Consider the following 14,460-nt stretch of genomic DNA (forward strand, 5'->3'; position numbering starts at 1 on the left):
GTGTGCCTTTTTCAATGTGGACACTTCTATCTTTTAATACTTGTATACCACAGGATATTTAATTACTATTACTGAATGCCTCAGTATGATGAGCAATCATTGGATTAGTAAAATCTGGTAAGGTTATAAATGATGCAACTCATCAAAACCCAAAGTATTGTGTTTAACCAGCAGGCCGGAAAGTATGAAATATTCAGTTTGTTATCAAACTGACAGAAGCAACCAGTGTCAAACTGATCTAATCAGAATTGGTCCTGAAAGTGGACAGAAAAATGAAAAACAACGGGCAAACTGTGATCGGGAAAAAAGACACAAAACATGGTTTACATTTTGTTTTATCTCATCATTTACAAGTGGTTTCATCATTTGGCTGTGAACCGTAAATATATACGCCTTAAATGAAGTGCTTTGTTTTTTCCCTCGCCTCGGTTCCACACCCCGTCTCTCTCAGCAGCTGTCACAGGTCACCGTTGTTTTGGACCTGATTCAAATCCACAGCAGCATAAGCTTTGTTTTTGTCTGGTGTGCTGGCACACGGAGCTGAGATTTGAGGCGTCTGCCCTCTCAGGAAATCACAAGAGTTTTCCTGAAGCGCTGGAACTTCCTGTGAGCTGTCAGCTCCAGCGTGGAGGCTCTCGGATCAGTTAGGGAGAGAAGACAGCTGAGGTGAGGAGACGTCGGGCTTGTCTTTTATGAAATGTATTTATTATGGACAGCTAAAAACAGCTACATTCAGCCCAGAATTTTTGAATGGCTCATCTTAATTGTCCACTGGTTTGAGATTGTTTATCGTCTTCTTTTTTTCAATCTGCATGTGTCCTCAGTTGCTGTAGCTAACCTGTTGTTTTTTATAGCCCTTCCTGTCATAACTAACATTTCTAGAAGTATCAAGTTGTTCTTCGCAGAACCCTCCTCCGTCAAACCTTGGCCCTGTGTGACCTGGATGTTTTAGCTGCTTGAAACCAGAGCAGGGAGACCTTCACCATGTCAGCACTGATTTGAACTGTTTGAAGCGGCTCCGTGAGGCTTCTGAAGAACGCAGCATCCACGTATCTCTATGACAGTAGACAACAGTAAACCTGCTGTACAGAGCAGACTGGGGAAGCACTGCACTCCAGTGGCAGACACACTGCAGTGCTGACGGTCACTGGGTGCCTCTGTGATTTCCTTAGAAATGCTCCCCCACATTTCGCCGTAATTCCTGCAGTATGCTTCATGCCATCTCTGGTTTTCAATGAATTCTTCTCTTGAAACGTCTTCTTCACACCCTTCAAGCTATCCACCACAGCATCGCTCTGCTGTCTGTGCCCCATCACCCCCCTTTCAGCAGACTTAAGACCCCATCTATAACTCTCCCTCTCTGAATGAACAATATTAAGATATTAAAAGTTATTCACTGTGCTTCTTTGCAGCGTCCATGTTGTTTAAACACTTTTTTAATTCCCCGTTTTGTCTATAAAATAATGAGAGTTTGATGAGAGGTAAATACAAAGCTTGAGCCATGCAACAGTTAGCGTAGCTTAGCATAAAGACTGGAGGCAGGGGTAAACAGCTAGCCTAAAGAGCAAGCCTACAGCTCACTATAAACATGATCTTGTTTGTTTAATCCGTACAAACCTGAAGTGTAAATGACAAATTATTTCTTGGCTGTGAGCATGTTAAGGTAAGTGCTAATCCTAAATTTAAGATTAAACTTTTGTTACTCTCATTGGAAAACATGTGCAGCTGTGCGTGAAACAAAGAAAATTACACTTTTCAGTTATAAATGTCAGTTGTAGTTTCAAGTTTTTGAAAAGAGAAGAAGAACAGAAAAGGGATTACTGACACTGGTGATGGATTATGTCACCGTGTTCAGTTTCAACCAGGTAAACAATAACACATCTGAAAGTAACTCCTCCTGAGCCCTGCTTCCCCCTCAACAATGCCTCCTCCAGTCCTCCTCCATATTCCCTATATGGAACCTCAGAACACCTGTTCCCAGCCAATCCAGACACAGTGAGACACATAGCTCCTCCCACTGCAGCGGATGGTGTTACCATGGGTTACAGGGTGGTGGCCAGCTCCATCCCTCTGTTGAGGAGACTTTCCTCCTCATCTCCTCCGGATTCAGCAGCACCACGCTGCAGCAGCTTTCACTGCCAGATAAAGACACACTGCGTGGGGAGGAAATCAGAGTCCTGACAGTCCGTCAATAGTTAGTAATAATTCAGTGTACTCAGAGTGGTCATGGTGCCAGATTTGCTCCTTCAGATGCTGCGTCTGCAAATCCAGACAGCTGTTGAGTGTTGGCAATGTGAGGCTGTGTTCATGCTTTATTTATTAAGTCTAAACAACTGATCAAACAGCTAACACAGACTGCGAGCACATGAAGCCATAAAACATACAAGAATCAATTTCTACTAATTCATATTGATTTATGAAACAAAGCCAGTGACATCCAGCGTTTGACATCAATGTCTATTTCTTCCTTCCTGCCTGTTTCCTCTCTTCACTCATGTCCACTTGTCTTCCACAACAAAGACGTGGGTTAAAGTCCAACTGAAATCACTTCTGTCACCCTATGACACTTAAAGATCTGGGCCTTCAAATTTAATATTTATGTTTTGTATTGAAGGAAAGGAAAAAAAGCTTTTTGGATATTTATTAAGAAGTTCTCCTTTGACTCTCTAACTGACAGCAGATCCAGCTCTGAGACACCACAGACATGCACCAGTGCTGCACTGCACTGTGGTAACTGTAGTTAACAGCCATGCTAGCAGCTCTGTGAGGTAGCCTCATGGGCAGCGGTGCTTTCAGCTTCACGCTAAACGCTGCAATCACACACTGCGGACATTTGGATATTTATTTGTTTAGCTTGTAACAGTAACCATATTCACCAGCTTAGTTTAGCATGTTAGCTTGCCAGTGTTTGAAACTTAGTCCTAAACACAAAGTACAGCTGAGGCTAATGTGAATGCCATTAGCTTTGCAGGGATTTGGTGATAATTCAAAGTTGTGGACAAGTTGAAACTTTAACCTGATGATGTCGCTGGAGAAGAAGTTACAGGATCACCAGAACCAGTCGAATCATCTTCTTGGGACAATGTATGTCCGTGCATAGTTGTTGGGATATTTTAGGGTCCACAGCTCATTTTTGTTCCAGAGCAACTAAGTGGTTAATCAGGGAGGAAGCCTGAAGTATCTTATTCTCTAAGATCATTAGGTCTGGCTTCATGGTGCATTCTGCTTAATCTCAACTTCTTTATGTCTGCATCTGTTTTCCTGCAGATATTAAACTGACTTCATTCAGACTGACAAACTGCTGTGTGAACTGAACAGAACAATCGTCTAATGTTATAAGCAGCAGCAGATTAGAGTCCACTCATACTGCTGATCTCACTACTTGTCCTACATCTGTTCCTGGATGCCAGGACCGTGCCCTTCCTGTCCAGAGACCAGACTCTCCCCCCGCCTCCGCCAACTGTTTATCGGGCACGCTGCCAACTTTCCCCTCCAATTATCTAACACTCCCCCGTCTCTGCTCTCATGGGGGGGGGGGGGGCGTTTGTTTTGTTTCATGGAATGACACTTCAGCAAGAAGGGAAGGGGGGTGTCACTGCGTTGTCTCAGTCGTTGGGCGTGGCTGCACCTTTGACATTTTCACTTCTCAGAATCCACCTCTGACATTCAGAAATCAGACTTTGTCATCTTCCCCCGCAGAGATGACCACCCGCCCACCCACCCGCACACAGAGTGGCCCTCGCAGCCCTCTGGGAGAGGAAATATTAGCAGCAAAGCCATTTGCTGCCCACCATGTTGTCATGGAAACTGGACCGACATGGACTCCATTCCATGGCCACTTGTGCAGAGATGTTTTGTCTGTTACAGTATGAGTCAAGAATTAACATTGTGTGTTATTGATCACCATGCAGCACTGATTTATTTATGCCTCACAGCTATCTGTTCTGTGAGAGGCTCGGGTAAAAGTGGAAAATGTCCATTACAAACCACAATTAATGTATGTACATCATGCACAGCGTGGCAATCTAACTTTTACTTTGAGTCAGGTGATTTTTCACATGTATATGGTTCATTTACTACTTAAATTGTAATGCTTCAATAGTTTAATGCATGACTTATAATAGATACACTGATAATGTTATGCCCAGTTGTTAGAGGACATCCTGATAACCTCATCACAGCTGATTCATGCTCTTGTGTGGTGTGTATGCTGTTGTTCATTATAGGCACTCAGCTCCTTATCTTTATTAAATAATTTGTTATCTAAATAGGATACATTGTTTTCATTAGAACATTTTCTGATGTCCCTGTTATGTTATTCTAGTGTGTTGAGGATATTCCAAAGACTCCAGGAAGAATTACAAACCTTAAGAATGCTGTCCGGATTGATTTATAGTTGAAAAGACAGAATTATGTGCACAAACTTGAAGCCTTAACAAAGAATTGTGGTTGCTGTATTTAGTTAATACATGCTTCTGAGCATTTACGTCAAGGACTAAGACAGGAGACATGCCAAACCCACTCCAGCATGAATCATATCATTATTTGTAACAGTAGTGATTTTCTGTGGTGAACTTGTGTCTCTCCATCAAACCACATCTGTGCGTCAGTAATCTCATCTTTTACCTTCTTGGATGCAAGCACTGATTGAAAATTGAGTTACACTAACCCTAAGCACAGTAAGTGGTCAGTAGCTTGAGTAGCTCTTGCTGTTGAGACACTGATTGGGTTGAGTGTGTTTTTATATTAAGGAGGGTCGGTGGAATCCACATTATGGAAACAAGAAGTACAAGAAATGCATATCTCACTCCACATGCTGAACACATTCAGGGTTTCCTGTGCTGTAGCTGCAGTGTGGTGTACAGATGTATGGACAGTAACAGACAGGCGGTGCAGTACTCTGCAGAGAGTGAAATGCATCAAATGAATTACGATCTTGTACAAGAAAACATCTGATGCTAAAAAGTGTCATGTTTGCAAAGTCTGAAAACACTGGTCTAAGCAGAAGTTTGCAGGATTGTGGAGGGTAACAATCAATATTAGGAGTGCAGTGAGGCTTACAGTTTTTGCTGGAAAGTGAAAGATTCGAGTTGCTTTCAGTGGTAAAACTCTGTAAGCAGGATGGGAATTAAACTAAGAAAGAAATTCAAATAACGTTGAAGTGACAGATTTAAAGCATGGTATCTCCTACTAATGAAAGCTTTTTGGAACAGATGTTTCCAGGCAGAATATTTTAAGTTGTAGCTACAATGGAGGTATGTTGACTACTACAGGGCTGCAGCTATAAAGCAGAGAGACTGACAAGAGAAAAAAGGAATGGACTAAATAAAACCAGCAGTAGCTGAAATTGTCTTTTTTTCCCCCCTTACTATGGGTCAAACTCAACACTACATTTCCCATAATGCAGCCTATAGCATCATTTTGTAGAAAATAACATGTGGTGACTCTTCACTCTGCTTTCTGTCCATTCTACTCACATGCCAGTCCTACTCCATATAATCTGCTCATGATTCAGCCTTCTGTCTGTCCTTCACCATGTGTGCTATGTGGCTGCAGAGACATCTGAGCCTCCCAACAGGGATCAATTTAACATCATCATGTCCTTCAGTAAACTGGTCTGATGCTGTCCATGTGAATTTACTGTGACAACTGTGATTATCAGATGTGTCCTAAGATTCAATTAATAAAATGATGAGGTTGTACTGAATGGCTTTAACAAGAACAACTCAAGGGTTGTCAGATGGTGAAAAATCTCTCTGGCTGATTATTCTCCTTCAGTGCAGCTGCAGAACATCTGGATCTTCACTTCACATTATCACTCATGGTGACTTTCTGCCAAAGTTAGAATAGTTTTGGTATTTGGATAGTGACACATTTCGTTTTATTGCAGTTCTTTTTTTTCACTATCAGTCACACCTGTTCAAACCACACCCACACACTTCTTATACAGCAGATTACCTGAGTTTTTAAACAGATAATAACCAAATATATCTTTTTTAAAACTTTGATCGTTCCATTTATTAATATGTCTCTTAATCGAATTGAAATAATTACTAACGTCTGTAACTGCAGATGTGATGTCTTAGCCTATTGGAAATAAACTAAATATATTGATGGAATAGCATCATTTTTACCATGTATGACTAATCAATCACTCAAATAATACAACAGGCACATCACTGTCCTTTCCTGCAGTGTAACACACTGAATGTCATGACTTAAAATCCTCGTCTGCGTTGGTATGTAAGCTGCCAGTGAGACAGCTGACAGTGTATGTAAGTAAAACCAAACATATGTTGAGGTGTGTGTGGGAGCGCAGGGTGTGGTGCTGAAGGGACAGCGCCCTTCATTGTTGGACTGGGTGTGACTTTGAGGAACTCTCCGTGGTGCTGATCGCTTCTTGACCTCCAACTTTGTGCCAGAGACGCCCCGCAGAGACGCACCGGCTGCAGACGAGACCGCACCACACATTTGATTTACGAGATTCCACAGCTTTCAGGCTCAAAGGCAGGCAGGTCACCGTACCCTGATGGATTAGAGCTGTGCAGAACCAAGTCTTTACTTTGGATAAGAGAGGACTGATCATTTCCGGAGTAACATCTGATGCGCTCCTGCCAGCGCCAGTCTCTGGACGGGTTCACACAGGCTACAGGTAATCCCTCATCGGGGAACATCCCCCTCCTCCGGTAGCCTATTGGATCTTTATTTTGACAAAGCTAGATCATAGCTCTCTCCCCTCATATGCTGACTTGTAACTCGTGAAATCGGCTGCAGGCTAGGAGCTAATTTAGACTCATGAGTAAGCAATTCAAAACTGTTTGCTGATCTGTAGGAGGATCATAGACCAGGAGAGCCAGCGGAAGGTTTTCTCATATCATACTGTCACATCAGATGGTATCAGGTGGATTCACGGTGCATTTCTCTCTCTATAGTGGGAGTGTTTTCATGCAGCATTAGCCTTACAGATTTTTTTTTTCTTTGCGCTTTTGTCACAGTGCGACCACCTGCGCTTGAAAACCGGCAAAGGCGGTGGCTGTCCAGGCTGAAAAAAAAGACGCACACACAAGGAGCTGAGACGCGGAGCATCTGTGCAACTACTCCCCCAGAATCCTCACAGCCCCCCCACGCCTGCAAGGCATGTCGACCGCCGGGGAAGTGCCAGCCTTCTTCAAGAGCATGGGCTCTGACAGCCCCGCCAGGCCGAGGCAGAAATTCTGTGGCATGTTCTGCCCGGTGGAAGGCTCCTCGGACAGCAAGACGCTAGACTTCGATGCGCTCTCGGCGTGCAGGGGCAAGAGTGACGGGCGAGTCATTGACCGGCAGACCGACATCTCCCAGCCGAGGAAGGTGGAGATAAGGGAGAGCACAGGGAAGGAAGCTCTACAGAATCTGGATGATAAAAGGGTAATTGTCTGCTATTTTGCACGTCAATTATGTGTGTTTCCGTGCTTCTCTTTCCCAATTTATGTTACTCTCTTTTATATATCTCGTTCTCTGTCTTATTTCTGTCACCGAACATTCAGATCTTTGCACAAACCTGCGCCATTTTTTATCTAAAAGTGTTCCACTGACAGCCTCTGACACTCATTCGAGTTTATTTAAGCCTATAGCCGATGTACAACTTGCCCTGACTACATTTCCCAGAAAGCACTGTGATGTAACAGAGTGGATGGAGGGCCCACCATGCAGAGCTGCTGCCAGAGGGAGTGGCTCCTGTTTAGTTCCAGCTTACATTGCTCTTGATTTGATCCCCTCTGCTGCAAAGTGCTGTTGGCCGTCTTATAATACAGCCCTGTGGAGTGTGTGTTAATGAACTGCACATGAACTGTAAACACCAACATCTGAACGAGGAGAAATCAGCAATTATTTAGCCTGGTTATAGGTGGGACACACACACACATGTGAACATACAGCTCTGGGTGCTTTGGCGATGTGATGCATGGTTGCAGCATTATGTTGTTGGTGGTTGTCTAACAGCTGAAGTGAGGGCGTGGAGCTGCTCTGACAAGCATGACTTGCAGGAAAATCTGTCAACTTTTCTGCTGCTGGTTCAAACTCACTGTCCAGGTTTTACAGCTGCATGGTACACCCTGGCACACACAGTGCTTCCTTTACTTAATATATAAGCACTCAGGATGCTGTTAAAAGCTTTGGGTAGTGGTATGGAGTGTCATGGCATCATGTTGCATATTGATTGGAAGCATTAGCCACACAATCTGCTCTTTCCCTACTCTCTCTTCTAGCTCTTTAAGTCTTACATGTATAGAGGTTTGCCCTCCTCTTCTTTGGTAACAGAATACACATTTGATGGCTTAATTTGCTCCTGTCTATGAGTAATAAAAGAAATAATCTAGTGAAGGTATGTATGAACATCAGCTTACATTTTAGGACTGTGCGTTAAAAAAAATGACATAAGCAGACTGCAGTGGTGGAAAGTAACTGAGTGAATTTACTCAGTCCTGAATTTAAGCACAATTGTAATATATGGAGTATTTCCATTTCCTGCTGCTTTACATGTTCACTGCATTACTTTTCAGAAGCAAATATTGTGAATTTGCTCCACTACATTTATTAGTTATTGGTGATTTTGCAGCTTCAGATTAAAATATGTCTTGCAATCAGCAAATAATTTAGGATGAAGCTAAAACTTTATTGATCCCTGGGAGGAAATTCACAAGCTACCCAGCAATAAATTAAAATTAGCCCCACCATTACTGCAAAGTGATGAGCACATTAATGCATTACTAATTATAATCCAGTAATGTAATATTATTCAGAAATGGACAATGCATAATGTGTACTTTTACTTTTGGTACTTAAAGTCATTTTTACTTAAGTAAAATACTGAATGCATAAATTCTACTTGTAACAAACTTGCTCCTTTAGTAAAAGGTCTTCTTCCATCACTGGCAGACTGTATATACTTCAGATAAAGGCTGGACTTTGAATAACATACACAGCATTTTCAAAGGTACACCCTTGAAGCGACGCACACTAATTTAAACAACCCATTCATCCTCTTACACATGAAAAGTTGAACACACAAGGAATAAAATGCACCTTTCCTCAGTTCAGTACAGTGAAGGCTTTTGCAGTTACAGCCTTACCTGGTCTGATGTGACCAGAGAAGTCTGGTGGTTAGCTAATATTAGCAACTGTGACATTACTGAAGCCGGTCCAAGCACATATTCTTGCGTTAAATGAAGAAATAATTGGTTGTCCATGACTAATGACTGGGGCAGAGATCGAGCATGAAGCATTAGGATATTGCATCTCATTTGCTCTGAAGTGAACTCTTCTCAGTCTGATTTCATTCTGTCGTCACAAATCAAATATTCTACTCAGCGTCTGCAGTGTGTGCTGGCATCAACACAAGTCAGTTTTATTTCATACGATGTTTGTTAAATTTTCTATTGTCCTCAAACTGTGGAAAAGATAAACCCCATCATCCTGAAAACCGTGTTGACTGTTTAAACTAGACAGAAACAGTGATTCCAGTAAGTTGTTGAAAGTAGTGCATCAGAGCTGGGGATGCTCTGGTCCTGTGCTCTGGCAGAGATTGCAATCTCTGCTCTAATAAAACTCAGATTTTGGGCCACAGCAGATGAAGTAACTGGAGTTAAGATGGCTGCTGGGTGTTTCTTCATTTGTTCAGTTGGTGCCCTCTCCCTGCCTTCACTAATCCAAGGAGAGCGATTGATGGCATTAGTGGCTCTCTCCTGTCAATGGAGCAGGGCGAGGCTCTGCGCATGCTCCGTGCGGTTCTTTTATGGGGAAGAGGCTCGCCAGTGGTCCCTCCCTCCCCTCTTGTCTGACTCCGTCTGGGAAGGAGAGGTTTGGTGCATCGGCGGAGACCGGGAGGCTGCCAGGACGCGATCCGGAGTTGAGAGATAGTGATTCTTTACGTTTTGTGGCCTCCCAAGGATCAGCTGCGACCATCCCGCCTTCTTCTTCGTCATCCTCATCATTATCATCCTCGTTTCAGACCGGCGAGCGGCGGTAATCCGTACATCCCGTTGCATTGATTGCGGTCCACGGCGCAGCGCAAGACGAACCCCCGGCGAAGATGTCTGGCTATCAGGGCAAGAAGAACATCCCCCGCATCACAGTGAGTGTTGGGGCGTTTTTAATGTAGAAGTGGCTGAGATTATATCCAGCCGGGTGTCCGGTGTCTGGGCCTGCGGGTGTGGGTGCGGGATGTCACCGGGGCGGCATGGTCCTGCGCCGCCGCTGCGCTCCTCGACACACCAGAGCTGCTGGGAGCAGCAGGATACGAGCTGCTTTCTTAAATGCATTTTTGCAGATGCGTCTCGGTTTGATTGTGAAATCTACCTCGCGGAGACCAAACGCACGCTCGGGTCGAGAAATCAGCGAGGCCAAAGACAGTGTGGTGAGCGTGAAAATGTGCCTTTTTTTGCAGCATCTTTGCGACAAGTGCTCATCTCCGGATCAAACCGAGCCACTGCTTAACCTCAGACATCCATTCGTGCCGCAGATTCACGCTCGGTCTGCCGTTCTTTGTCACGGTATGCATGGCTGTTGAGATTTCACGCCGGTGGTCTTTGTTAGGCGGTGTGTCTGGTGGCCGGGAATCACTGCACACCAACTGGTGGGGCAAATGCTTCCCTGCATCCACTGTAACACTCAGCACCCGGCTGCCCCCCACCCTCCCCTCTCCGGGCTCTCCTTTCACGTTGGAAAAGCTGGCTTCGATTTGTGATTGTGTTTTCAAAGGCGCATTTAATGGCACAATACTGGTGTCACTGTGGGGCAGATTATTTCCCTGAATTCATAGCGGAGCTGCAGATATGCTGGTGGTGGTGGTGGTGGTTGAATGGAAAGTAGAGAATAGGGAGGGGAAGGGAGGGGAGCCAGGGGAAGGGAGGGGACAGCGGGTCCTATTTCCTTCCATGTTTCTCTCTCAGCTGTGTAATGAAGGGAGGATGCATGCAGGCAGAGCTGATCAGGAAGGAGGTCACTGTCTTAGTGGAGTGAAATAATTGGGTTGAAATGTCAAAAATGGCTCAGAACAAAGGCCTCATGAAGGGAGTGCTGTGTCTTATTCTGGGCTTTCACTACAAATTTGAGCGCATGCTTTGAGCAGATAGAAAGATGCATTACTAAATAAAACATCTCCTTATACTCATTATCTGTCAGACCTACCAAGGATGGTAGGGGTCCAAGTATTAAGGTGGCCCTTAACCCTCTGTGTGACATGACTGATGTGAACATTTCAGTCAAAAATCCCTCTGAAAAATAAAATCCACTCTCCAAATTCAAAGTATAGGAACTCTGAGTGCCTGATGTGAGTGGGCTGGCAGCTTTTAGGGGCCTCTTAGGCCCATTGTCTCAAAATCCCATCCCTTCTTATTCATACGCGATTAGAAAAGAACCAAACCTGCAGCTGCCCTAAAGCTACCAGAGCTGACCAGCAGCTCACCTCAGATCAAACAGGACACCGTGTGTTCATGCTCATTTAAGTGTTGGACTTCTAGTCCTGCAAAGATAAATGTGAACGTCCGCAGAGGAGGGTGTCCCGGCTAACTGTAGGTCAAAGAGACTCTCAGAGGAGATGATGTGCACACCTTCTGACGACACCTGTGCTCGTGTGGGTGTATGTGGACCTGCAGACACAATGTTCCAGCCCTTACTGTGCTGACGGTTAGTTGATTGAATATTAAATGACAGCAGTTTTGGATTATTGGTTCATTGTTTGGTCAAGCAAAGAGTCCAAACATTCTGTTTTCTGCCTTTCAAATGTGAAACAAAATGCCTTATCTGTTTCAGTGGCCAGCTAATTTAAGCTTTGAAAGGAAACTCTGTGATGAATCATTTCGTCTTGACTCTCTGGAGTGTGTTTGAGACGCAGCAGCTGGTTGGTGGAGAGATCAGAGGATTAGCAGGGGTTGTAGTCCCAGCAGTGATTAAGCCAGACCTAAATGGATAGACTTCCTATTCTTGAACAGTGCATGAAAGAAAAAGGGGGTCAGAGACAGAACGGATTATTTTTTTTAAAAGTAGTTTTGGGTAGTGAAGTATTGGGTGTGATAAATGTGTTTCCTGTGACCATGACTGCTGAGTGTCCTATAGTTACTTTGTGGATTTAATTTTTTCCAGCTGGTCTCAGCCTTGTGAGCTCCAAACCTGCGTCTGTAACCGCTGACCAGGCGCCGGTGTGAAGAGTGGACGACTTTATTAAACCAAACAGAGGCTGCAGAGGAAATGAATGAGGTTAAATTGAATAAAAACTAAACAGGAAAGGCTGCAGCAGTCACAAAGGAACTCTGTGTGTCCCCTGCCCTTCTGCACAAGATAATCACATTTCAAGTTTAGATCTCACATAAAGCTGAATTCGAGTATTCCATCCATCCATCCATCCATCCATCCATCCATCTCCAGTCATTATGGGTGGAGTGCTGGTAGAGCTGACTGGTTTGGGCCAGATGGAGTCAAGTCAGCTGCACAGGCAGGGACGTACTTAAGGCAGAGCTCATCAAATATGAATGAGCCTCCACAAGTTCACCACCTGGGTTGGGAGAGTCTGTGACTCATGTTTGTTCTTCATATTTCTGATAGAGCAGAGTTCAAAGGTGTGAGAGCAGCGAGCATCCAGGCCAGCAGGGCTGCAGCTAATGATTATTTGAGTTGAACGATTCATCATTTGGTGTTTAAAATGTGAAAATAATATAAAATAGTGAGAAATGGCCACTACAGGTTTCAGTTTAGTCTGACAAAGAGTCCAAAACCCAAAGATACTCACTTTACAGCCGTCAGTTCGACAGTTTTGATCACCGATGAGGTATTTAAGCTCTGACAACTTTCTCACATTTGCTGTTTTTCTCAGTTTTCCATCACTGTAAATGGAATATCTCTGGGTAGTCTGAAGGTGGGACGCTGGACATTGGATGTATTCTTTTCACATTTCTAAGACTAAACAACAAATGAATTTATCAGAAAAATAATAAACTCATTAATTGCAGCAGTTTAAATGATATTAAACTGAGAAAACCATCAAAACCAAAGTTTGTGAAGCTGGAGCCAGAGAGTGTTTGACTTTTTTGCTCGATAAATAACCTAAACCATCAACAGATTATCGGAATCGTCAAACACTCGTCTCTTGATCAGCTAATCGATTAATTGGCTGATCTCTTCTGCGCAAGTTATTTTTGCCCCAAACAAGAGCCTTGACTTGCGAAGGATATAAATACAGATGGAGTCAAAGTAAAAAAAGACCCTCAAAGATGATGCTTTAGTAAAGATAATGCACCTCTGATGTCCATGTTAAGGGAAGGTAAAAATAGAGCGAGGCTATAATAAGACTGTCCTGGATTAAAGTCTCTGTGACTTCAATCCCCAGCGGATGAGCGATCATTAGGCAGTCTGCTAGTATACCTGTAGTACAGCAGCCGTCCCCGGTGGCAGCTCAGTGTGTGTGTTGTACCCGCTGAGGCCGCGTCAGCCCCTCCATGCTGTTATCTCACAGTGCACAGCAGCCCGGGGCTCAGTCTGCTCCCCCGTCACACACAGCGTGCTGCTCTCCAGTTCACCCACCCGCCAGCTCAGCCTGGCTTTTTTCACACTCGCTATCATCCCGAATTCCCCCATTCATAAAGCCAGGAGTCGGGGAAAATGCGCAGTATGTGTGTGTGTGTTTGTCCGCGCGTGTGTGTGTGTACTGAAGGTGAACTTTCATTAATCAGCAGCTGAACAAAGGAGAAAAGTGTTGAGAAAAATCTGAAACGGGCTGCAGAAAGAGGTCAGTGAGGGGATTTTTCATACAGCTGAAGGAATCAGTTCAGATGAAGAGCCAATTCATGTGAAGTTTACATTGTCGAAGACAGATTTTAAGGTCGTTCTTCAGTTCAAGAGAGGAATTTTCATATTGAGAGGCAGAATTGACGAGATTTTATGAATGTTTCAGCTTGTTAAAGAGAGAATTTCAGTGAACTTTTCAGTCAAAGGAAGACTTTGAGGTGGATTTGTCATCGATGAAGAGAGAATTTAGGTGAACTTTTCATAGTCAAAAAAAATTTGAGGGTAAACTAAGTTTATGAAGTAAAGTTTATACTCAAAGGGGAGTTTTAAGTGAATTCTTAGAGACAGACAGAGAGTTCACAGCAGGTATGGGAAATGAATGAGTCCAGTTTGTGTGAAAAACTGAAGCCTCCAACTGTGGGTGTGCACATATACATGGAGGTCACACTGTATCAATCCAGATCTCTTAATACACACACACACACACACACACACACACACATACATCACTCAGGTATATATTTGTATCCAGTTTGTTAAACAGTATGTGACTGGGACCTCGATTCATTCCTGCTTTGCCAGTCAGACAGAAAGTGTCCTGTTCCAAATAAAACAGAAAACAGTGGGCGAACGTCTTTACAGCAGTTGTCTGAACATGCATGGAGGTGATTTTTGGTAGCAGGCTGCTTTTTGAATAATCCAGAA

The 14,460-nt window shown here is 43.8% G+C and overlaps 1 protein-coding gene across 3 annotated transcripts in view; it reads left to right on the forward strand.

The window, feature by feature from the left end:
• The first annotated feature begins 6,420 nt into the window (after positions 1-6,420).
• dpysl2b (dihydropyrimidinase like 2b) overlaps positions 6,421-14,460 on the forward strand; it is a 29,344-nt gene continuing 21,304 nt past the window's right edge. Inside the window, exons 1-2 of one of the 3 annotated variants that reach the window (XM_076757505.1) lie at positions 6,421-6,652; positions 6,996-7,404. In XM_076757505.1, coding sequence (XP_076613620.1) covers positions 7,138-7,404 — 267 coding nt within the window. In that variant the 5' untranslated portion in view covers positions 6,421-6,652; positions 6,996-7,137. Of the gene's footprint in view, positions 6,653-6,675; positions 7,405-9,769; positions 10,109-14,460 lie in introns of those variants that run through there. The other 2 variants (XM_076757504.1, XM_076757506.1) reach the window with 2 other exon arrangements.

This window comes from Chaetodon auriga, chromosome 19 (genome assembly GCF_051107435.1).
Source record: "Chaetodon auriga isolate fChaAug3 chromosome 19, fChaAug3.hap1, whole genome shotgun sequence".
NCBI classification, from domain to species: domain Eukaryota; kingdom Metazoa; phylum Chordata; class Actinopteri; order Chaetodontiformes; family Chaetodontidae; genus Chaetodon; species Chaetodon auriga.